General features: G+C 37.4%; 1 protein-coding gene across 1 annotated transcript in view; it reads left to right on the forward strand.

Moving 5' to 3' along the window:
* The window catches only part of COL5A3 (collagen type V alpha 3 chain), a 133,413-nt gene that overhangs the window by 69,545 nt on the left and 41,183 nt on the right, over nucleotides 1-22,685 (forward strand). Inside the window, exons 16-29 of the mRNA XM_070935015.1 lie at nucleotides 680-733; nucleotides 828-881; nucleotides 2,408-2,461; nucleotides 2,543-2,596; nucleotides 6,242-6,286; nucleotides 6,482-6,535; nucleotides 7,654-7,698; nucleotides 10,973-11,026; nucleotides 13,276-13,320; nucleotides 13,774-13,827; nucleotides 14,128-14,172; nucleotides 14,534-14,587; nucleotides 16,966-17,010; nucleotides 17,916-17,969. Coding sequence (XP_070791116.1) covers nucleotides 680-733; nucleotides 828-881; nucleotides 2,408-2,461; nucleotides 2,543-2,596; nucleotides 6,242-6,286; nucleotides 6,482-6,535; nucleotides 7,654-7,698; nucleotides 10,973-11,026; nucleotides 13,276-13,320; nucleotides 13,774-13,827; nucleotides 14,128-14,172; nucleotides 14,534-14,587; nucleotides 16,966-17,010; nucleotides 17,916-17,969 — 711 coding nt within the window. The remainder of the gene's footprint in view (nucleotides 1-679; nucleotides 734-827; nucleotides 882-2,407; nucleotides 2,462-2,542; nucleotides 2,597-6,241; nucleotides 6,287-6,481; nucleotides 6,536-7,653; nucleotides 7,699-10,972; nucleotides 11,027-13,275; nucleotides 13,321-13,773; nucleotides 13,828-14,127; nucleotides 14,173-14,533; nucleotides 14,588-16,965; nucleotides 17,011-17,915; nucleotides 17,970-22,685) is intronic.

Genomic DNA, 22,685 nt, shown 5'->3' on the forward strand with positions numbered 1-22,685 from the left:
AGACCTGTTTTGCAAACTAATATTGTTGAAATATATTTATCAGTATTCAATTGGGGGGGGCAATATATGTGTATGTTTTTATGAACATTTTTGGTCTTGTTTAGTTTTTGCTTTGTTTGTTGTTTTTGGGTTTTTAAAGGTTGTATTTTAACTTTGGAAATAAATTTGAAATTTATCAAACAAAAAAGATGTTGCGTTCTGGATCAGTAATTGTTTTGGATCTTAACATAGCAGTAACAATAGCACTTAGTCTTATATACCACACCGTACAGCAGCCACTCTTTACTTCTACCACTCTTTACAGCAATCTTTTACAGTGTCAAGCTCTTGCCCCCAGCAATCTGGGTCCTCATTTTACCAACTTTGGAAAGATGTAAGGCTGAGTCAACCTCGAGTCATCAAGATCGAACTCCAGACAATGGGCAGAGTTAGCCTGCAATGCTGCATTCTAACCACCACCTGGGCTCCTTACAAGTTTCTTCTTATCAGTAGATTAGGGCATCTATAAGACATTCCTTCTGATACATCTTATATTGATGTTAAAGTAAAATATGTATTGCCACTAATGGCTAAAGATGAGATTTAAGTCAAAGCAGATCATTTTCCCAATGGAGATAAATTTTCATATGAAAACAAATATATAGAGCAACAATCTCATTTATTTCAATTCTCCTTACAGGGTTTCCCTGGGATACAGGGACCAATTGGACCCCCAGGGAAAATTGGCAAGCGGGTAAGCATCAGATACATGGATGGGTGCCAAGCTGTAGGAATGCTTTTCTTTGCCCCCTTTTCTCACTCTTTTTCTCCTTTTCATTTTCTTTAAGGGTCGTTCAGGAGCTGATGGCGGCAGAGGACTCCCCGGAGAAACAGGACCCAAGGTTTTCTAACCTTAATTGTAGGGTGGAATTCACACAAAGGAGGGGAAGAGGGATTTGAGATTCCCACTCCCATCGTAGTTTGGTCTTTCCTGCAATAGCAACACAATAGTGGGGTGCAAATAGAGCTGAATGAAATGTTGTTTCCACTTTCATGTTGAATTTGGTACATTCAGGAGAAATTTTCACCCATGTGATATGAATGCCACATGAAAAATCAACTTTTTCCCCTTCGTATTTTGTGATTGTGGTCTTGGAACCCATTCAAAACTCAGAGGAACTCATGTGGGAAATTAAGAGGAGTCCCACTGAATACGAAGCAGGCCCATCTAAGCCATATAGTTTCCAACATTTGGCCAGCCAGGCAGTTCCACAGATACACAAACAGGGTAGGAAACCACAATATTTCCCCGTTGTTGGTTCCTAGGATCTGGTATTTAAATATATAGTTCCTCCCTGAACATGAATAATGTTTGAACTAGCTCATTGGCAACACATCTCCTTCACTGCCAAAGCCTTTAAAGATAAGAATATAGAAAACTGCGCAATTTGCCAAACTAGCTTGTGATTTGTCAGCAGCTGTCCTGGATTTTGGTCTCAAGATACAGGAGACTGAAAAATGGAGCTTTTTGCATATTAGTTTGTGATTTATCATTAAGTCATTAAGTCAAGATTCAGTGTGTGTGAGTTTTGTGTGCACAAGTTCCTCTGAGCAATTTAAGTATTGGGATAAAAGAATCAAAAGCTTTAGAAAATATAAATATTTTTAGTATTTATGAACATAAAATTTTATATAGAAGTTGTGAGGCCAAATTACACATAACCATAACCTATTTCTGAAGGTGACATGTACCCCCATATACAGAGAGAGAGAGGGAGGGAGGGAAGTATTCTAATATGTGGAATAAGATGACTTCAAACTTTTTCCCCATAATGATTGACCTTATAGAATGGGGTCAATGGAAGTTGTAGTTCAACAACAACTGCAGAGTCTCACTGCTAACAAAGTAAGTAAATACTACATTTAATTTCCTGCATATTGCAAAAAGGGAGATGTGAGTGAAGCTGATGTAGTTCATCTGAATTGAAAGTCAAACCAAGAATTCCTGAATCTTATTCATCTCAGCTGTTAGCCTCCAAGACATACATAGTCACAAAAATAGCAAATCCTTGCCTCTGGTTTATAATCCAGCAAATTTAAACTTCTTTTTAAATTTTCAAGTTTTGCTTCCTTCCAAATTCTGAAGCACCAATGTTGCCTATCAAAACATGCCAAATTGATCATCAAGACAACATTGTCCTCCCCTTACTGTGCCACATCATTCTGTGCACCTATTTCTTGGGTATAATTTAAAATTTATGTTCTTCAGAATGTATTTATCTTGTAGGATTGCGTTAAGGACAAAGAGCATTGTTGTAGTAAAATTAGGCATGCAAAACTATCTATCTACTTATCTATTTCCTAGCTGAAAAACTGGTCTATGCTTGTCAATTCGGTACTCATCTGTTTTTTTCCCCCTTTCTTATAGGGTGACAGGGGCTTTGATGGTCTCCCAGGACTCCCTGGAGTAAAGGGAAACAGAGTAAGACTACCCTAATATCTATACTACTGTCCTCTATTTAAGCTACCACCAACATTCACTCCCCACTTTATTGCTTTGCAGGGTGATATAGGGAAGCCAGGCCTACCTGGACCCCCTGGAAATGATGGTTCTAAGGTATGCATTATTTCTGATAGAATATTTGTAGCTTAGGGTTGAATTGTAGAATCCTTAGTACTCTCTGAGCTTTGTTGTTTTCTTGCAGATTTTCATTAAGAAACTAAGTAACATTATTAGTTGTAGTAAGGGAGTAGAGTTTGCTTTCATTTTATATACTACTGGCTTGCCTTATTGGTGTTGGTGGGAGTGGGCTTGGTAGTTCCTTGATTGGGCTATTGTTTACTGTTAGCTTGTTTGACTGTGTTGGTAGTTTCTTGATTGGGATATTGTTTGCTTCTTGATTGTTGGGCTAGCGTTAATCTCAGTGTTAATTTCTGCTCATCTGAGTGTTGACTGCTGGTGAAGAGGTGTTTAGATCTTTTTGTTTCCTTTTTGGCTTTTTGATTTTCTCTTTTAAAGCGTATGTAAATGTGGATCTCTGTGTGCTTCTTGATGGCTAATTTGTCTTGAGTGCCAGGCTTCCAGGAATTCTCTACCATTTTTGGACTGGTCTTGGTCTAGGATGCTCACAGTTTCCCAGTTAAAACTATGGTTAAGTATGTTGATGAGTTGTGAAATTAAGGAGTTTTCATCATGTCTTCTGACTGCTAATTGATGTTCCATTTGGTGGTCCCTGTGACTGTTTCAGTCCTTACAATATTATGTTGTAAATAACTCCTTTTTTTCTTCCTGTGGCTGCTGGGTCTTTTGGTTTACTTAGGATGTTTTGGAGGGCTTTGGATGGTTTGTGAGCTACGGTGATGGCATGTGGTTGCAATAGTCAGTTGGTGGTTTCTGAGAGGTTTTTGATGTATGGCAGTGTTGTGCTTTTCATGGCTTGTATTAGTTGTGCTGTACTGGGTTGGGGGGTCAGTCACTTTTTGATAAAGTTGCATGGGTATCTATGTTGTTGCAAGACATTGATAGGTCTTCCTTTTTCTGATGTTCAGAATTGCTGCACTGTTTGCCTTACTAGCACTGATGATGTTAAGTAGTTTGGTAATGAGACATCCGCAATAAAACAATCAAGCTCAGTAACCATAGATTGAAAGTGGGGGTGAACTTTTAGATAAGGGGGCCATTGTTTTGTAGAATAGTGTAGAACCTTTTTCTTGTAAAACTTTTAGGGATAGGACTATTATTTTCTTGTACAACAGTATAGCATTCTTATCTTGAGGGGCCCTTGGTGCAAGGTTAATGAATTCATATACATCAAAAAAGTATCAACAAGCACAATGTTTTTAAATAAATTATAATTGATAATTGAAATATTCCCATCTGACTGCATAATCATTCTGTCTTCCCCTTCCCCTTCCTTTCCCCTTTTCCACTTCATCATAATTTCAATCGTACAACAATTTAGCCACCGATGCATGTGATAAAATGAACTGCTTTTAGGAAAGCTTATATCTTTTCATGAAATTTGTCACTCTGGAAAGTTACTATCACACTTCTGGTTTTGAATAGTAGACAGTCGTTAGCAGGCAGATCCTTTGGACAAAAAGTCTACATTACAATGAAAGAGGAGTTGAAAACAATCATGTTTTATATATAAATTCTTCTTTTATTAAGTAGTCTGAAAATATTAAGCGTGTAATGGCACTTGAAACAGAGTATGAATTGTTTACATATGCTGATGTTATTATGACTATTTTTGATAATTATGTGATGTCATTATCTACAGTATGTTTATTGAAGTCATATACAATATGCTTTTACTGGTTACACTATTAATTGGAGGATATATTATTAGCTGCCTTTGGGATCTACTATGCCTCTAGATTATTGCAATAGATTAAAATTTTACAATTCATACCAACTCCACAAAATACTTGGGTTTATATCTTTTTTTGAAATACATCCTAGGATCTTGAACTGAATATATCTAAATATGTAGATGCAGTTTCTGTTGATGGTTAAAACCATTGCATTAAGTGTTTGAGGCAAGATTACACTAAAATGAATATTACATTGAAATTAATATATATATATATATTAAGAAGGACTCCAATGTTAATTACTAATAGATATTTTATACAGAGAAGATAATAAGAACATTTTGTTATGGACAGCTAAAGCTTCATGACTATCCTTACCAAACTGAGGTTACAATAACAGCAGCTTCAAACTTCCAGATTTTCAACTATATTGCATCAATTGGCTTTAGTTTAAATATTTTTTTCGAATGTGGGTTTTTATGATTATTCATCTCTTTGGGCCTATTTTGAGCACAAGCATATAACATTACTGAAATCTTGGCATGTTTTGGGGTCCAGGTATTGTAAACAAGGATATTGGTTTTTAGCTTTGAAAGCTATTAGACACATTTGGTCATTAATAAGTAAACAATTAAGTTTTTATTCCAAATCACTTGATAAATTGATGTTATGGAATAACCCACACTTTAAAATAGAGGAAGATATACTTTATTGTAATGCTTGGGCCAAACAAAGAATCAACAATAAACTGGATGGTTTTTAAAGATTTGAGAGATAGCATGTTCTATATGACTCACCTCTAATGTTTATTGGAATGTATACAATTGAAATATGTGTTAATGAAAGAATATGGCACAGATGCAACATTGAAGTGTTGCAATAATGAGATTCTTGAGTGATGCCACAGCTTGGAAACTAACAACTCAATTTAATAAGTAATTAAATAGTAAGTTGAAAATATTAACCATACATTTGAAGAATTCTTATGAAGGATGTGGTCCCATCTAACTTGGGACATGACAAAGATGATCTCTTTATATAACTAAAAAATACTTAAAATTTCTGATTTTAAGGAATGGATCAAGGATACATGTTTCCTATCTATTTTTGCTAAGTCTTTGTATTCTGAATGATGAAAGATGATTCATAGTGCTTATATATGTTCTAGATATAATGGTAAGTTGAGGTTCAAATAAATTTTATATTGCTATCTATAGTTATATGGATCTTTTGTTAGTTTTTGGGAACAGTTACTGTTGTTTATTTTAATCATAACAAATTTACCTTTTTAAACCTTTTTTTCTCCTGATGCTACAGTTTTTTGTATTTCTTCAATTTATAAAAAGAAACATACAGATTTAAATGTTTTAGAGGAATACACTTAAGTGTATTTCAAGATAGCTATATTCAATCTCAGTAAAGCTGGAGTATTGTAGATAGTCCTGCCTTAGGCATGAAATCTGGCTGTGTGACTTTAGGCTGGTCACTCTCACTCTCAGCCTAATGCACCTCAAAGGGTTGCTATTGTGGGGACAATATGAGGAGAAAGAGTATTAGATATGTTTGCTGCCTTGAGTTATTGATAAAAATATTAAAGGCAGGATAAAAATTAAATAAATAAGAACTACAACCACACAATATTTTAGCTGACCATGGCCCTTTGGAAATGTAATGCCAACCTTTATCTTTGAGTTGCAGTAAGCTTAAATCACTCAAAATACCTTCCTAGGAATATAGAAAGAATGCTAGGCATTCTAGATTAAAAAGTAGTGATTATATTTCCCACTTAGAGTTGAATTTTCTATGATGGATTTCTCAAAGCAGCCTTAGGAGTTTACTCATTTGGTATTCAGTATGAATTATGTATCATAACCGGGGGTTTGTGGGTGTGTGGAAAGAGCCTACTCTAATACCTCAGTTTCTCATTTCCTCCTTGTTTTCAAAGGGTTCTGAAGGTGTGCAAGGGCCCAGAGGACAGCCTGGGGAAGCTGTGAGTATCTGTCTACCTACCAGGAATAAATACATTGGGTTTTCTGAGATGGCATCACTCTAAGCCATTTTAATGGGGAGTAACAGGTGTACTGCTCTCATGCCTTTCTTCTTCAATGGAACCAAGTTTCTGGCAAGTGTGTTTGATTGAACAATGTTCATCAAAGTCTTCTAATATAACCATTTTTTCTCCTAGGGTGTTCGTGGTTTGCCAGGCTCGCGAGGTAATCCTGGTTCTTTCGGCCAGACGGTATGAATTTCCTTCCATGTCCCCTTTTGTTCACAAGAAGGATTGAGCAGGCAATAGGTTCAAGGAATGGGACAAATTTTAATAGGAAAAATGTTTATAAGTCTAAGTTCTGTTAAAGTTTTGGAAAATTAATCTGGACATAACATTTAATTTTTGATCTCTTAGTTTTTGAATTTGCAATTAGGTTTTGAGTTCTGTTTATGATATTGCAGTATGTAATGGTGAAAGCCCAGAGCAGATATATTGTCTGGGTTCATATGTTATACTAAGATATATTTTCATTGAACCATTGGTTGGTTTGATTCATATACATTGATAAAGCATCAATGCATGCTTTACAAATTAGTAGCTGGGTTTACACATCATACAAAAATGAACCTAAACAAATCATATGAGTTAGAATTATCTATCACATTAAACTATATTCATTTCATTTTTATGTTAGTATTCTAGTTTATTTAGTGAATAAATGACAAATTTTGAATTTGCATAGTACTCAAAGCTAATATCAAAGGGCACACATTTAATTTAACCCAAGTCATGAATTAATATAGGCTAGTGTGAACTGTTAACCTACATGTCTGATCTTTTAATAATAGTTAGTATATTAAAAATATATGGCAGACACCTTCTCATCCTTATTTTCCTCTCTTTCATATGAAAACCTTTAACATTTTAACCATGATGTAAAAAAATGTATCTCAATAAGTATCAATCACAATTTTCCAAATTCAAATTTGCCTATTCATTTATGGTAGTTTGCAAGCTTTACTCTTAAATATAATCTCAGTGCAGTCATAACATACATCATTAAGGTAAAACATGAAAGAGAGGGGAAATTTATGAAGAAATATTCCTAAAGCGAGAACTAGATTAGGAAATAGAAAACATTAATAACTGTGAAGGAACTAAGAGTCAAAACTCAATTTGACAAAGTAGATGTCACATTCAGTTTTATCTATCCCTTCATATTTTCCAAAATGGAGACAGAATAATTAGAATTAGAATTTTAGTTTTCCAATTTGGACTTACAAAATAGTTTCATTTGATATTGTTCTGTACAAAAAAAAAAAAAATCTCCCTTTGAGTTTCATGATCTTGTTGTTTATCTCTTGTAGGGTATTACTGGTATTGATGGTGCTCCTGGACCTAAGGGCAACATGGTAGGTAAACAAGAAATGGGGACTTTCCTTAGTATATGGTAAAAGGGTTGTTTGTGTATAACAGACAGATATGAATAACAAATGAGATTTAGGGAGGTGATAAACATTGTTAAGTTATAAGGCTAGAAACGGCTGAGCACATGAGGTAGAAGGCTGAAGGTCTCACACCTGAATTCCTTGCAGCCTTGTATATCTTCAGAGCTTGCCTGTCTGGGGTCAAAGTTTTGGTATTTCCTGCTGTAACTAGCTATCTTCTGAGGGGTGCCTCATCTGATACCCTTCCCTTCAACCCAGTGAAGGGAATATGAGATATGAGATCCTCATATCTTATACTGTCTTTCTGATGTCTAAAAGATAAAAAGTATTTAAAAAATAGAGGCTTTAGCCTTCCCTTCACCTGTTTCATAGGACAGTAATCAATCTCATAGGATTTAAATAAAAAGAATTAAAATAAAAACATAAAGTAAAATGTAACAAAAAACAACCTCTTTTGAACTTTAAGATTGAAACTACAACAACTAATCAGTGGAACAACTTGCCTCCAGAAATTGTAAATGCTCCAACACTGGAAGTTTTTAAGAAGATGTTGGATAACCATTTGTCTGAAATAATAATAATAAAATAATAATAAAATGGTGTTGGTTTTCTACAAATATTTTTTTTTGTCAGAAAGTTATTGATCCCAGAAAACTTATGAAATAAAGATTTCAAAGAAGAAAATTTGAATAGTGCCTAAAGAATGAAGGCTGAATTGCACACAATTCTTTAGCTTGTACAGAGAAGCAAAATCATTAAATTTGGTGTAATATTATAGTGAGAAAAAGAAAAGAACAATTTAATGTAAAGATGAAAGAAACAATTGAATGAACTTATTTCTACAGAAAAAGCCATTTCTTGGCCATTTCTTGCCAAATCCCTTTTATGTAGTCTGCCAAGTTTGAATCTGAGGCTGGTGGGTGAAGATATTAGCTCTTTCTACTCTCTGCCTTGGTTCATAGCTTTTCCATCTGGCCTGCCTAAAAATTTTAAAACACCTAATAAAGAGTCTATCTTTCTCAAAAATATGGGGTGAGCAATTAAGCCTGTCTAGCAAGCGAGGATGATGTATTCACAATAGAAGAGAATATATGTTGCTTAGAGTTGAATTGTGGAGTCCTTGGTGCTCTCTGAGCATAGGCATTTGCTTGCAGATGTTTTATTACCCAACTAGGCAACATCATCAGTGCACTCACAATATATAAATATTAAACACCAAACTCGTATCCACTTTGATTTCCTGCTGTAATACTATATGTTAATCTAATCTATATACTACTAAATCTCTCATGCCTGTAACCTTTAACTGGGTGGGGCAAGCTGTGCACCATGGGGGCAGTCATTTTTGAACCAAGATGCCTCCAAAACCCATGACTCATGGCTCCCGTGAAAATGAAAATTGGCAAATTAGAGGTGGCAACACTGCCACATCACCACCCAAAGGTTAAGTAAACTGATCCTGCTGTAGCCCTCCAGAGCCCAGTAGACTGGAGTGCAGTCAGCCATGGTCAAGATTATAAGAAGTAAAAAGTTGCTCCTACTCCCACTACTTCTTTGTCCTTGGTCATTCTGTTTCTGTGTTTATGTAAAGAAATATCTCTGAAATGATGACACGACAGGTCACGGGTTGCCTAGTTCATTCTAAGAATCTTGTGAGAAGATTCTTCTAGAGAAGAATCTGATAATATTTCAATCTTCAAACCAGCCATTAAAGTTTGATTTAGTAGGGAGGATGGGACTAAATTTTGATTTAAAGGGGACAGATGGAGTTTCAGTCTGGCTAGACGGTTACTGTCTGGATCCAATGTTGTTTTTTAAAAAATAAATTGCTTTAATTGAAGAATGCAGCTCATCCTATTTTCTTTTACTATACTGCATATAGATGCATCTTGTAGAAATATGAGGGAAGGGGCTGTATTCTAACAGTGGAAATGTGATGTGGCAATTGTGGCATATATAGGGTGGATTTTAAAAAAACAAACAATTAAGCATGGCAATTTAATTCATGAAGAAAAAAAAGATATAATTTAAATATTCCATGTTATAATGGAAAATTATATGTTTCCAAATATTACTAGGTATTAACTGGTTGCTATAACAATTAGCATAAATTAGCCTTCAATTAAATAGAATCTTCCTACAGCTATGTTTTGCTCGTATCATCCAATTCTTTTCCAGTACAAAACTATGTCTACTTAAAATCAAGACAATCAATTTTATAATGATGGGTTTCTCTTTTATTTTCAGTGTCCTTGAAAGGACATTTTTAAGTACTGTCATTTGTTCTGAAGATGAAGTTATGTTTGTTCCTTCAGCAATTTAAATCTTTTGCTGGATTTTCCATGTGACCAGAATACTTGAAATGTTAAAACTGATCTTTTCCTCCCTTTTATTTTAACTAAAGGAGAAATAAAAGAAGAAAAATTAAAAATGCAGTAGATTGTAATAAGCCCACATGTTTTTGAAATATCCTAAAAACAATATACTTCCAAACTTTAGGCCTATGCTATGTATGTCTGGCTTTATATTTCTCATATTTATTTTTTCAGTGCAACAAAAAATACAGGAAAGAAATTATGTAATGGGTCTCAAGTTTCTGCCAGTATGTCTGTCCATTTTTCCATTTTTAGGACCTAGAAAGAATCAAACAGGGCAAAAAATCAAACAGAAAATTTGAATTGAACAATGGATTATATGGGGGGGATCTCTAATATATCCTTATGGGAGGGGCAGTTGGCCAGCAGCTTAGAATGTTGCCAGTTCCCAATTCTAAGCCTGATGTGGAAGTCTAACAATTACTGTGGAATAGAATGATAATAAATGTTAATGCTTTTTCTTCCATACTGAATCATGAACATTAGTTTTCCACAACTAATAGATTTGTGCAGTCTATATTCACATAGAAAAGAGGGTTTGTTTGTTACAATAATAATACCATCCTACTTCTAATGATTCGCAGCCAAACTTTTAATCCTAGGAAATGTACTGCAAACAAACTCTAGCCCCCAATGAAGAATTAGGAAGTAAGACACAATACCTTAGCATCACAGCACTGGTTTCCCAAAAGCTTTAGAAACTGGATCCTGGCCTTCTCCAGATGTTTCATTCTTCAAGTCTCTGCCCTTTCTACCTTAGTAATTTTAGTCATTGTGTCACAGCTGTTGTCTCTTCCATTATGACATATGTAAGTATGTATATGCACTGAATGTTGGCTGACTTCAGTGTTCTCTACCTTCAGGGTATTCCAGGTGAACCAGGCCCACCTGGGCAACAAGGAAACCCTGGATCTCACGTGTGTATTTTGTTTGAATGTACATGGGGAAGGCTGGGATGTAGAGGGCGGGGAATAAACATGAGCAGGTCATTTGCTGGTGAGTCTGTTAAAAAAAACAACAGGGAGGAGAGTATTACATGCATTAGAAAGGTTTTTGTTACTTTAGTGAAATGTGTGAGTTAACCTTTTTTTCAATCAGCATTATATTGTTAATATTCTCCAATCTCTATGTGGGCTATTATTAACCCCAGGAGGACAATTCCCACTGGTGTCTAATTTGATTCTGACTGTGAAGTTTATTAGCAACTAGGTTCATAGAGTGAGGACAGGTATAATATAAAAACAGTTCAGAAAATATTAAAGTGCTAATTTCATCTGGCTGTGATAGGGATGCAGATCAGCACATTGAATATTCATGTTACTGGTTTCATCTATATAAATGCAGGGTAAAGTGCACCTAGTTAATTTTAATTATGCCATCCAAATAGACCCATATTCCTGCATTTGATCATCAACCTTAACATGGAAACCTTAAAAAAAAACTGGAACATTAATAGAGAGGCTAGTGCTGTGCAGTTCTTTGAAGAGGTGCTTCACTTTCTTGATAATGGAAGTGAAACACTCCCTCAAATTTGCCTAAAGAAACAATATCGTTCACTTGCATCTAAGAACCAATGAGGTAGCCATGTTGTCTTCTCTTGCTCTCCTTCAGAACCCATTTCTGCCATCTCCTCCAGAGCTTATCCAATGGGAGAAGACTAAAAGAAGTCTTCAAAAAAAAACTGAAAGAAAAGGAGTTATCTCCTACTATCATGGACTAAGTGCTTCTGAGCTACATACCTTCAGCAAATAATATAGGATTTCCTGCACCAAGAGCTGAAGGTGACTAGCTTAGAATGTCCTTGGTGTACAGATAGTCTTCAATTAATGTTGGCATTTAATAATTGGGATCAGCAACTCCATCGCTAAGCAACATGGTTGCAAAGCATGAACATTACACGACTGCACTAACTTAACAACAGCAGTTCCATCACTAGACAAATCCCCCATCTTTATTAAACACAGTGTCACTTGTTATCTTTTGCAATTTCCTGCCAGTTTCCCCACTGATTTTGCTTATCAGAAGCCAGTGGTGAAGGTCTCAAGGAGTGATCATTTGACCACAGGATACTGCAACATCATAACTGTGAACCAGGTACCAAGTACCTGATGTGACTATGGGGGCACTATAACAGTTACAACTATAAGGAACCATTGTAAAACTCCTCATTCAGTGCCATCAGAACTGTGAAGGGTCACTGAATGAGGGCTGCCTGTATGCAAAAGGACTTCTGGATTGGCTAGGTTTGAGAGAATTTCAGGCAATCCTAAAGCATTTACTCTGGGTCACTTGCCAAAAACTTTGGATAGCGGTTTAGAGGAGGCAAGCAGCACGTTCTCTGCAGCACTCATCAGAGGAGAGAAATAATTTGGGGAAGGCATTGCTTGTCACCTCCTTTGGTAAATGCTATGTAGCAAGCTTTAGGTTCTTCAGAATGTTTAGCAAAAATTTTTTATATATATATTAAGTGTTTTTCTGTCGAAGCACCTGGTCTACCCCAATATGGGAGGGAGCATACTGCTTCCCTTTCACCTTTCAGCTCCAATCCAGGAGCCCTTAAGCAGTCGCATTCACGGCAAACCATTTTATACCAAATTTATATTTGCTGATAAAGAAATAAAGGGAGACTAGTATAGATCTATTTCAAGCTATTTAGCTCTCATCAGCTAGGCATACTCTTACTCGGATTCATACTTGGGCTGCCTGCATGTTAGGCAGTTGTATTAACCTCTTTATCAGCAAATATAAATAATATAAATATAAATATAAATATAAATCTGGAGCAGGCATCCAACCCGGAAGACCTTCAGCCAATGCTGGGAGAGATGGCTAAAAGTAACTTTCTCTTTTTTTCTACTATAAATTGATTCAAGACACCCAAATTGCTATAGCAAAGTGAATTACATTGCCTTTGCAGCGAAAACTATTTCATCAGGGAAAGAAACTAATCAATGCGAATTTCTGTACAAAATATTTGGGGGGGGGGTGTTCCATTAAGAATTTATCCTTGTAGGGGAATAAATATATTTGAACTGAAAGGACATTTCCTGGATAGTCCCAGGGCTCTGAAAACATTAAGTAAGCCTTATCCCTACAAAATAATAATAATAAAAATTATTCTTGTAAATTGTCACATTTCTCACTCTGTTTGGTTTTTCTCCCATAGGGCTTGCCTGGTCCTCAGGGCCCCATTGGACTTCCAGGAGAAAAGGTGAGTTGGAATTAGGGAATGTCTAGCTGAGGCGTAGAATCAGAACTAGGCTGAAAATCCCAATTTTCAAGGTAGCTATAGCAGCGGGCATCAGAATTCTACCACTGGGATCTAATGCAAAAGACTGCTGTGCACAGAATTTTGTTAAGCATCAATAATGCTCCAAGATTTCTTTATTTCAGCTGTGTAATATATGGTGAGAGAGGATTACATTTTGTTGCTGATTTTATTTCTGTAGTTTGGAAGAAAATGTGCAGCTTAAATCTGTTACAAATTCCTCAGAAATCTGCCAGTGGCTCTCCATCTATATTCCCGTTATGTCAGCATACACTCAGCCATGTATTTGATGGGGGAGATATGAGAACTGATAGGACTATGTCACTTAATCCATTGTGACAATTCAGGTTGCCCCACCCAGCTTTCTGAATATCTCCTTGCACTTTTTTCTCACAGGGTCCACCAGGAAAACCAGGAATACCAGGACTGGCTGGAATGGATGGACCTCTGGTAAATGTCAACATTAATAAAATCTTCATGAACATGGTACTCAAAGATGAAACCCAGACACCTTCCTTCTTTTGCAGTAGCACTAATATCTGAGGAGAAGTGAATGATGTAAACATATAGAGATCTACACTTGCAATACTACATTATGCCCAGAAAAAAACTTAGCTCCATGCCTTCTCTTTCTTTTCTATTGACCTAATATACTTTCCCAGGGCACCGGTTTCATTGTGGTGTAGTACCTTTAAGCAAGCATTCATAATACAGTTACTTCACAACACTGTATCTTCTATTGCTTTTCAGGGTCATCCTGGAAGAGAAGGGCCAGCTGGAGAGAAAGGAATTCAGGTAAAAAGAAAAAAAAAAAGCCTGCTTCTGAGAGGCAGAAGTAAAGCTTGCTATAGAGCAGAGGTCTTCAAACTTGGCAGCTTTAAGACTTGTGGACTTCAACTCCCAGAATTCTCCAGCCAATTATGGGAGTTGAAGTCCACAAGTCTTAAAGCTGTCAAGTTTGAAGACCTCTGCTATAGAGGCATCTAAAGTCCATAATTTAGAAAAGGGAGGTTTTTTTCCCCCAGTCCTCCATCTTCTTCCCAAATGCAAAAAAATCGAAAAGTTCAGAAACGGGGATTTAGGGTCTTTAAGATTGCAGCAAGGGTGGGGAGGGAGGCTGCCTGACAGACTTGTTTTAAATGTCTTTCTCCTTCAGGGTCCATCTGGTGCAGCAGGACCAGTTGGTTACCCAGGTCCACGAGGAGTAAAGGTAAAGTGATACCACTTCTATCATTTTTCAAGAATGCACATTTCTACTGAAATTTCATCCCCTTTTCTTTTTCCCCCCCCCTCTCTCTTTTGTTAGAGCCTCCTTTTATTGCCAGTCTATTTTTTATTATTTATATATTTATGAAATCAACATACATAGCTACCCAACTGACAAGTGACCAGGGTGGGGTATATAATTAGAAACAGCAAATAACAACAACTACAAAAATACACTACAAGGTAGTAAGATATGTTGCACCTGAGGCTATGGGAAACAAAAACAAAAACAATCAAGATGGGTACAAAATCTTCCTATTCTGTCCCAGGGAAGAAAAACAGGTATTTGTAAAGTATCTGAAAAGAAGATAGGGCCAGAGCCACCTGGATCTCAAGGAGATGGTGTTCCATAGGCATTGTGACAGACAAAGGATGTCTCCTCAATCCTGCTAGATGACACTAGTTAGGTGAGGGGACCTGGAGCTCCATTGGATTTAGAGCCCTGACACATACTCCATTCAGTCAGATATTATCAGATAGGAAAAAGTAATTGGAGACAGACAGTTCCACAATCAGACTCTGTTTCACTGCAACCAGCATCTTGAAATTGTACTTGGAAGCCTACTGGTTACCAACACAGTTTGCAAATACTATACAAGTAGTCCTTGATTTACGACCACAATTGACCCCCAAAATTTCTGTTGTTAAGTGAAGCATTTGTTGAGTGAATTTTGCCCCATTTTATGACTTTTCTTGCCTCAATTGTTAAGTGAATCACTACAGTTGATAGGTTAGTAACACAGTTGTTAAGTGAATCTGGCTTCCCCATTGACTTTGCTTGTCAGAAGGTCACAAAAGGTGATCACATGACCTTGGAACACAGCAGCAGTCATAAATATGAACTAGTTGCCAAGCATCTGAATTTTGATCACGTGACCATGGGGATGCTGGAAACGTAACTAAAAAATGGTTGTAAGTCACCTTTTTTCAGTGCCGTTGTAACTCTGAATAGTCACTAAATGAACTGTTGTAAGTCAAGGGCTACCTGTACTTGCAGTGTTAATGGATGCACTGAGATGTGCCCATAACTACTCATGCATTTGCGTTCTTTGAGTCAACTTCAAGGGCAGCTGCATGTAGATGTATTGCAACAGTTCATACATGAGATGACTAAAATGCACAAGATGAATTTATGCAAAGACCCTCCAAGCCATGGTTGCTACCTGCTCTTAACATAAATGTCTAGGGAGATTCTCAGTCATCCAGGTCATAGTTGTTCCAAAGGTGCTTTTTTCCAGATATTTCACTTCTCATCTAAGAAGCTTGATCTGATGAAGCTTCTTGAATGAGAAACAAAATGTCTTCAAGGAAAAACAAAGTCCAGTTACCTTTTGAGAAAAGGACCTTTGGCATGCTCTTAATATACCAGCCTGAGTCTAGGAGAACCCCCCCCCCCATAACTGAACAAGAACCCTGTTTGAGCTAGTGCAATCCCATCCAGAGGGATGCGGTGGCTCAGTGGCTAAGATGCTGAGCTCATTGATCGAAAGGTTGGCAGTTCAGCGGTTTGAATCCCTAGTGCCACGTAAGGGTGTGAGCTCCTGTTACTTGTCCCAGCTTCTGCCAACCTAGCAGTTCGAAAGCACGTAAAAAATGCAAGTAGAAAAATAGGGACCACCTTTGATGGGAAGGTAACAGTGTTCCGTGTGCCTTTGGCATTTAGTCATGCCGGCCACATGACCACGGAGACGTCTTCGGTCAGCGCTGTCTCTTCGGCTTTGAAACGGAGATGAACACCGCCCCCTAGAGTCAGGAACGACTAGCACATATGTGCGAGGGGAACCTTTACCTTTAATCCCATCCAGAACCAAAGGTGGAAACTCTTATGATTAAGGTAAAATCCACAGTCACTTGGGCTGGCTAAGGTTTGTTTTGAGTTTGTTCTCCTCCATCCAGACCTCCCCAGCTTCCAGATATTGAGACAGAAATTCAGTGGCATTGCTTGGCCAGCAAAGGGTTGAGATGTGTAATGATATTCAACCCTATGCCAATGGATGATTTCAGTGAACAACCTCAGGTAGAGGCTAAGCCGAGGCAGGAAGGTCAACAGGAGGTGTGCTAAAATTCAGATGATGGCTGCAGTCATGGAATCAAAGCTTGCCCTGTCCTGAAGTCTGAATGCTTTTGTTCAGGGCAAAGAACTGGACTGCCAACCTTCAGAATTTGGTAGTCATTGCTTGGACCTACCTTGGTATCTTTCTGTGTAATGCCATTCACAGCTTGTAGCTTTCTGCCTGTAATCATGGCTTCTATACCAAAGTGAATGTTTAAAGTTGGTTTACATATAAAAAAAAATATTATCATTGTTTTTCTTTTCCATAGGGAGCATTTGGAATAAGGGGCCTGAAAGGCAGCAAAGGTGAGAAGGTAAGACTCTGAAGAGAGTACAAGGCAATATCAGAGAAAGAGTTCCACAGATTTTATCAAATTTAAGAGAGCTTTTCACTGCTCTTGCTTTCTCTGTGTTGCTAATGTGCTATTCTAGAACAGATCACGGACATTTAACAGGAGTAAGTGGAATAAGTATTATTTTTTTGACCTTCTTCCAATGCAGTAATTATTTGATGTGTGCTTGATACGAGTGTTGAGGTTCCATCTGGGTATAAACCCTTGAAAAGTAGTACTTTTGGATTTTTATGTTAGTTTCTAGATTGCAACAAATTAGATTGTACCTTTGGGTAATACAGTAACTTTGCTAGGATCAAGTCACACACACACCAAAAAAACAAAAATCAAAACCTTGCAAAGGAGCAGGAAAATGTTTTGGTTGTCATCTAGAGATAGCCTGGAAAATATTTTATAGCAGTTAAAAAATTGTCCATATCTGAAATTCATCCAAATTTTAGAATCTCCTTTCCTAATATAAATCAATATGTTCATATTTGGTTTTTGAAAAATTTCTTTTCAGTATTATCTTTGAAATTCTGACTAACAAATTATTTCTTCATAGTTTAAAATCTTTATATTCAGAGAGTAAGCAATAACGGACAAGGTTGACAATCAGGTAGGAGAATATAATTTCAGGTTCAGGCAGAGACATTTTAAATAGCAAGTCCACTAGCCAAGTATTCCTGTCTTTAGAAATATATATGTTCTCTTTCTTTGGGGGGGGGGGTGTGTGTGTGATAAGAACAAAAATTACAACTGTAGATTCGAAGTAAAATGAATTTTGCACACCATTAAAATCATATGATTCTTTCTTTGTATTTCAGCATTAAAATAAGATTGACATTTTTATTATTCTCATGTTTTGACCTTTTATGGGTTCCTAGGGTGAAGATGGATTCCCTGGCTTCAAAGGTGATATGGGGCCCAAAGGCGATTGGGTGAGCAATATTCCCAGTATGAAATATGTGTGGAGGCTTTTAAAAGAAGGCATGAACCACCACTGAGGCTTTAGAAATTCATTCCTTACTGTTAGCATTTGTAGTAGATTTTATTAACAGTTTTAAATAGAAGATAAAACATTATAAAAAAAAAGGAAAAAGACAAAAGTACAAAAAGAAAAGATATAAACCTCCCAGTTCCTTTGCAGCAAATACAAGTATGATTACATAATTATCCCTTCCCCTAGATATACAAAAAGAAAACTTCTCTTTTTAATATAACCTAGTTATTTTCTAATCATAAAAATCATAAATCATTTTTTCTGTCTGTAAATCTGTAAGGGGTTTCCAGTCAGCCATAAATATAGATATTTTCTTTTCTCTAAACAAAAAAGTTAATTTAGGTATCTCTGCAGGTTCCACCATCTTCATCAACCATTCCTATGTTGTGGGTAGTGTCAGATCTTTCCACTTTTGAGCATATAATAATCTTGTTGCATTTGTCATATATAAAAACCAAATTTCTATGACTTTTTTTCTAGTTACCTGTCCATTAATCTCAAAGACAAGCCTCTAGTTGCAATGTTACTTTAATCTTTAAAATTTCTGAATTAATATATGTAGTGTGTGTGTGTGTGTGTGTGTGTGTGTGTGTGTGTAGTATTATACTGTGCTGTGCTATGCTATGCTATACTATGCTATACTATTTTTACATGTTCACCATAAAATGTCCCTACTTCATGATATTCCCATTTCCAACAAAGATTCAAAATAGCTTTATATACTCTAGACAATTTCTCTGGTGACAAATATCAATGAGACATTATTTTATAAAAATCTTTTTTAAGATTAGAACACAGTGTAAATTTCAATCCCAGCATAACTCCCCTTGTATTAACGGCAGTAAAACCACTTATTTTCAGTAGCATAATTTTTTGTGGAAAAGTAAGTGCATTAAACATGCAAGCATTAGGGTACCAATTTTACTTTTTAATGCTTATTTGGCAGCCACATCCCTCAAAATAAAATGGGTCATATGCCCATAACCCTCTTGGTCTTGAGACTAAACATTTTTCTAAAAGGAAAAAAAATGAAGTCTGCACTTATTTTAAAAAGTTGTCAATGCCATTTTTAGTACAAGGACAGTCTTTCTATATTTAAGTAGGAGGAGGATTGCCTTGCTGAGATCAGATAATAACATAACAAATGATGTTAAGTGATAAAATAAATGTTATGTGATAAAATGATGAAATAACAAATCCCACTGTCAACTTTCCAAGTATTGAGAGGCACAAAGGGATTAGGCCAGTTCATGTCATGTTTTTCAGTGCACAGAAGGCTTGCCAAAGGTTGGTTTGGGGTGAGGAGGTTAAGATTCAGAGAAGAATTTTTCATTCAAATTTTAGAAATCCAGAAAGGATTTTTCTTTGGGGAGAAGTTTTGTAAAACAGGACAGGGATTCTCCATCTCTGTGTTAGATACTATGATCTCTGTGAATCCCATGGGGTGTATCTAGATTATATTTAAAATGTTTTGCCTGGGATGCATTGGGATGTTGTCATCCTAGAATGTAATGCTTGATACATTTTTATTAGCTGCATCTGAGGCTTGTTGCTGTGTCAATTATGGTACTCCTTACTCACTTTAAATATAAGTTTAAGAATCTTAAAGGTTTTTTTTTCTTTTCAAATAAAAAGCAAAATGGTGGTTAGAACTTTAATTCTGTAAAGTTATAAATGGACTGTGATTTAGATGGAACTGAAATAAAATTTTGGAATTAATTACAATCCTTCCCATGGGAAAATAGCAATAGCACTTAGACTTATATACCGCTTCACAGTGCTTTACAGCTCTTCCAAGCAGTTTACAGAGTGAACCTATTGCCCCCAACAATCTGGGTCCTCATTTTACCCACCTCGGAATGATGAAAGGCTGAGTTAACCTTGAACCTGGTGAGATTCGATCTGCCAAACTGCTGGCAAATGGTGATCAGCAGAAGTAGCCTGCAGTACTGCACTCTAACCACTGCGCCACGGTGGCAAACAAAATGCTTTTGTTTTGAATTCTTTAAAAATATCATAGGATGAGACTTTGAAGGTTAGATACTAAAGGGAGCCAGAGGGAACTGAAGATTATAGTACAATTAAAGCAGAAAAACACTTAAATTTGACTTACTAATGCAGCATGGAGCAATAGTTTAATATTAGAGGATATCTGTGAATAATGGACTAAAAATTCAATTTTAAGACTCTCTGCCAATTATAGATAGGTAAGATTGTGTTTAAAAGATTATGTGGAAGATGAACCTATTTAACCAGAGAAGACTGAGACTGATCTGAAGGTGGATTTAAAAATGACAGGTTACACGAATGATATGGAAAAAGATGCTACACAGGATATACAAATGCAATTGGTTGATGTCTTAATAATTAAGAGGCAAATACAAAGAACAAATCAAAAGAATGACCTGCATAACTTTTCCATATTGAATTCACAAAGGAGATTTGTTAAAGCTTTGAAAACTTTTATGAGACGAGACAAAGAAAAAAGTGGCAAGAAATCAAACCTGAGGATATTATTAAGGGATTAAATATTAAGATTGTTAAAAGTAAAAGGCAAGAATATTAAAGGTTTCTTTGATCAAAATAGATATGTTGTTATCTCTGGTAACCCTGAATGGACTTTTGCTGATCAGGATTGAACAATGAGGCTTTAAGGATATGTTATTATAAATGAGATGAGATATGGGAAAAAGAGATCTTTCTTTATTTTCACAGAGACAGTAATGAGTTACTAAAATTGTTCATACTCATTGGGATGAAGGTGGCAGTTGTTTATATATTTGTCTTCTTTACTATATTCTATTTCCGCTTACTTTCCTATTTTTTCTTTCCATTTTGTTTTCTTAATTTGTATTAATTTTATACTTTTTAATTGTAATACTTAATAAAATAGCTGCATAAAAAGGAAGAAAAATTGATGGGTGGGTAAAGGGTCATTCACAATATTCCCATTGATTGATGTTTCCTTACCAATGGCTTGTGTGACTAAATTCCTTCTATATAGCCTTGTTCATGTTCATTTAATTTAATTTAATTTAATTTAATTTCGAATTTATATACCGCCCTTCTCCCTGAGGACTCAGGGCGGTGTACAGCCAAGATAAAAAACATAGAATACAAATATTAAAACATTTAAAAATATATATAAAATTTGGCCCAAAAAATTAAAATCGCAGACTAATTAAAAGGATTTAAAAATTTTAAAAATTTCTTCTTAAGCCAACCCGGCTTGCTGAAAAAGATAGGTTTTCAGGGAACGACGGAAGGCATTGAGGTCCTGGATTCTTCTTATCTCCGTGGGCAACTGATTCCAGAGGGTGGGAGCCCCCACAGAGAAAGCCCTCCCCCTGGGGGCCACCAGCCTACATTGTTTGGCTGATGGCACCCTGAGGAGGCCCTCTCTGTGGGAGCGCACGGGTCGATGGGAGGTCATCGGTAGCAGCAGGCGGTCTCGGAGATAGCTAGGCCCTATGCCATGGAGCGCTTTAAAGGTGATAACCAACACCTTGAAGCGCACCCGGAAGACCACCGGGAGCCAGTGCAGCTCGCGCAGGAGTGGTGTTACATGGGAGCGCCATGTTGCTCCCATCACTACCCGCGCTGCTGCATTCTGGACCAGCTGGAGCCTCCGGGTGCTCTTCAAGGGGAGCCCCATGTAGAGAGCGTTACAGTAGTCAAGGCGAGAGGTGACGAGGGCGTGAGTGACTGTGCACAGGGAATCCCGATCAAGAAAGGGCCGCAACTGGCGAATCAGGCGAACCTGATAAAAGGTCCCCCTGGTAACAGCCGTCAGATGTTCCTCCAAAGACAGCTGCCTATCCAGGAGGACTCCCAGATTGCGAGCCCTTTCAGTGGGGGCCAAAGACTCGCCCCCAATAGTCAGTGATGGAGTCAACTGACTATATCGGGATGCCGGGAGCCACAGCCACTCAGTCTTGGAAGGGTTGAGCCTGAGCCTGTTCCTCCCCATCCAGATCCGCACAGCCTCCAGGCACTGGGACATCACTTCAAGGGCATCGTTGGGGTGGCCTGGGGTGGAGATGTACAGCTGGGTGTCATCAGCGTACTGGTGGTATCTCACCCCAAAGCCACGGATGATCTCGCCCAGTGGCTTCACATAAATGTTGAACAGAAGGGGCGAGAGGACCGATCCCTGCGGCACTCCACAAATGAGAGGCCTCGAGGTCGACCTCTGCCCCCCTGCCAACACAAACTGCGACCGGTCGGAGAGAAAGGAGGAGAACCACCGTAACACGGTGCCTCCCACCCCCAACTCTTCCAGCCGGTGCAGCATGATACCATGGTCGATGGTATCAAAAGCCGCTGAGAGATCTAATAGGACCAGAACAGAGGAATAACCCCTGTCCCGAGCCCTCCAGAGATCATCGACCAACGCGACCAATGCCGTTTCCGTGCTGTGCCCAGACCTGAAACCTGACTGGAACGGATCCAGATAGGATGTTTCCTCCAGGAATTGTGGAAACTGTTGCGCGACCACACTCTCAACAACCTTCGCAATGAAGCGAAGGTTGGAGACAGGACGATAGTTAGCCAATATTGCTGGATCCAGGGACGGCTTCTTGAGGAGAGGCCTCACCACCGCCTCTTTCAGGGCAGCGGGGAAGTGACCCTCACTCAAGGAAGCATTAATAAC

Source organism: Pituophis catenifer, unplaced genomic scaffold, assembly GCF_029215685.1.
Source record: "Pituophis catenifer annectens isolate HBS135680 unplaced genomic scaffold, rPitCat1.0.hap2 SCAF_2, whole genome shotgun sequence".
NCBI lineage: Eukaryota > Metazoa > Chordata > Lepidosauria > Squamata > Colubridae > Pituophis > Pituophis catenifer.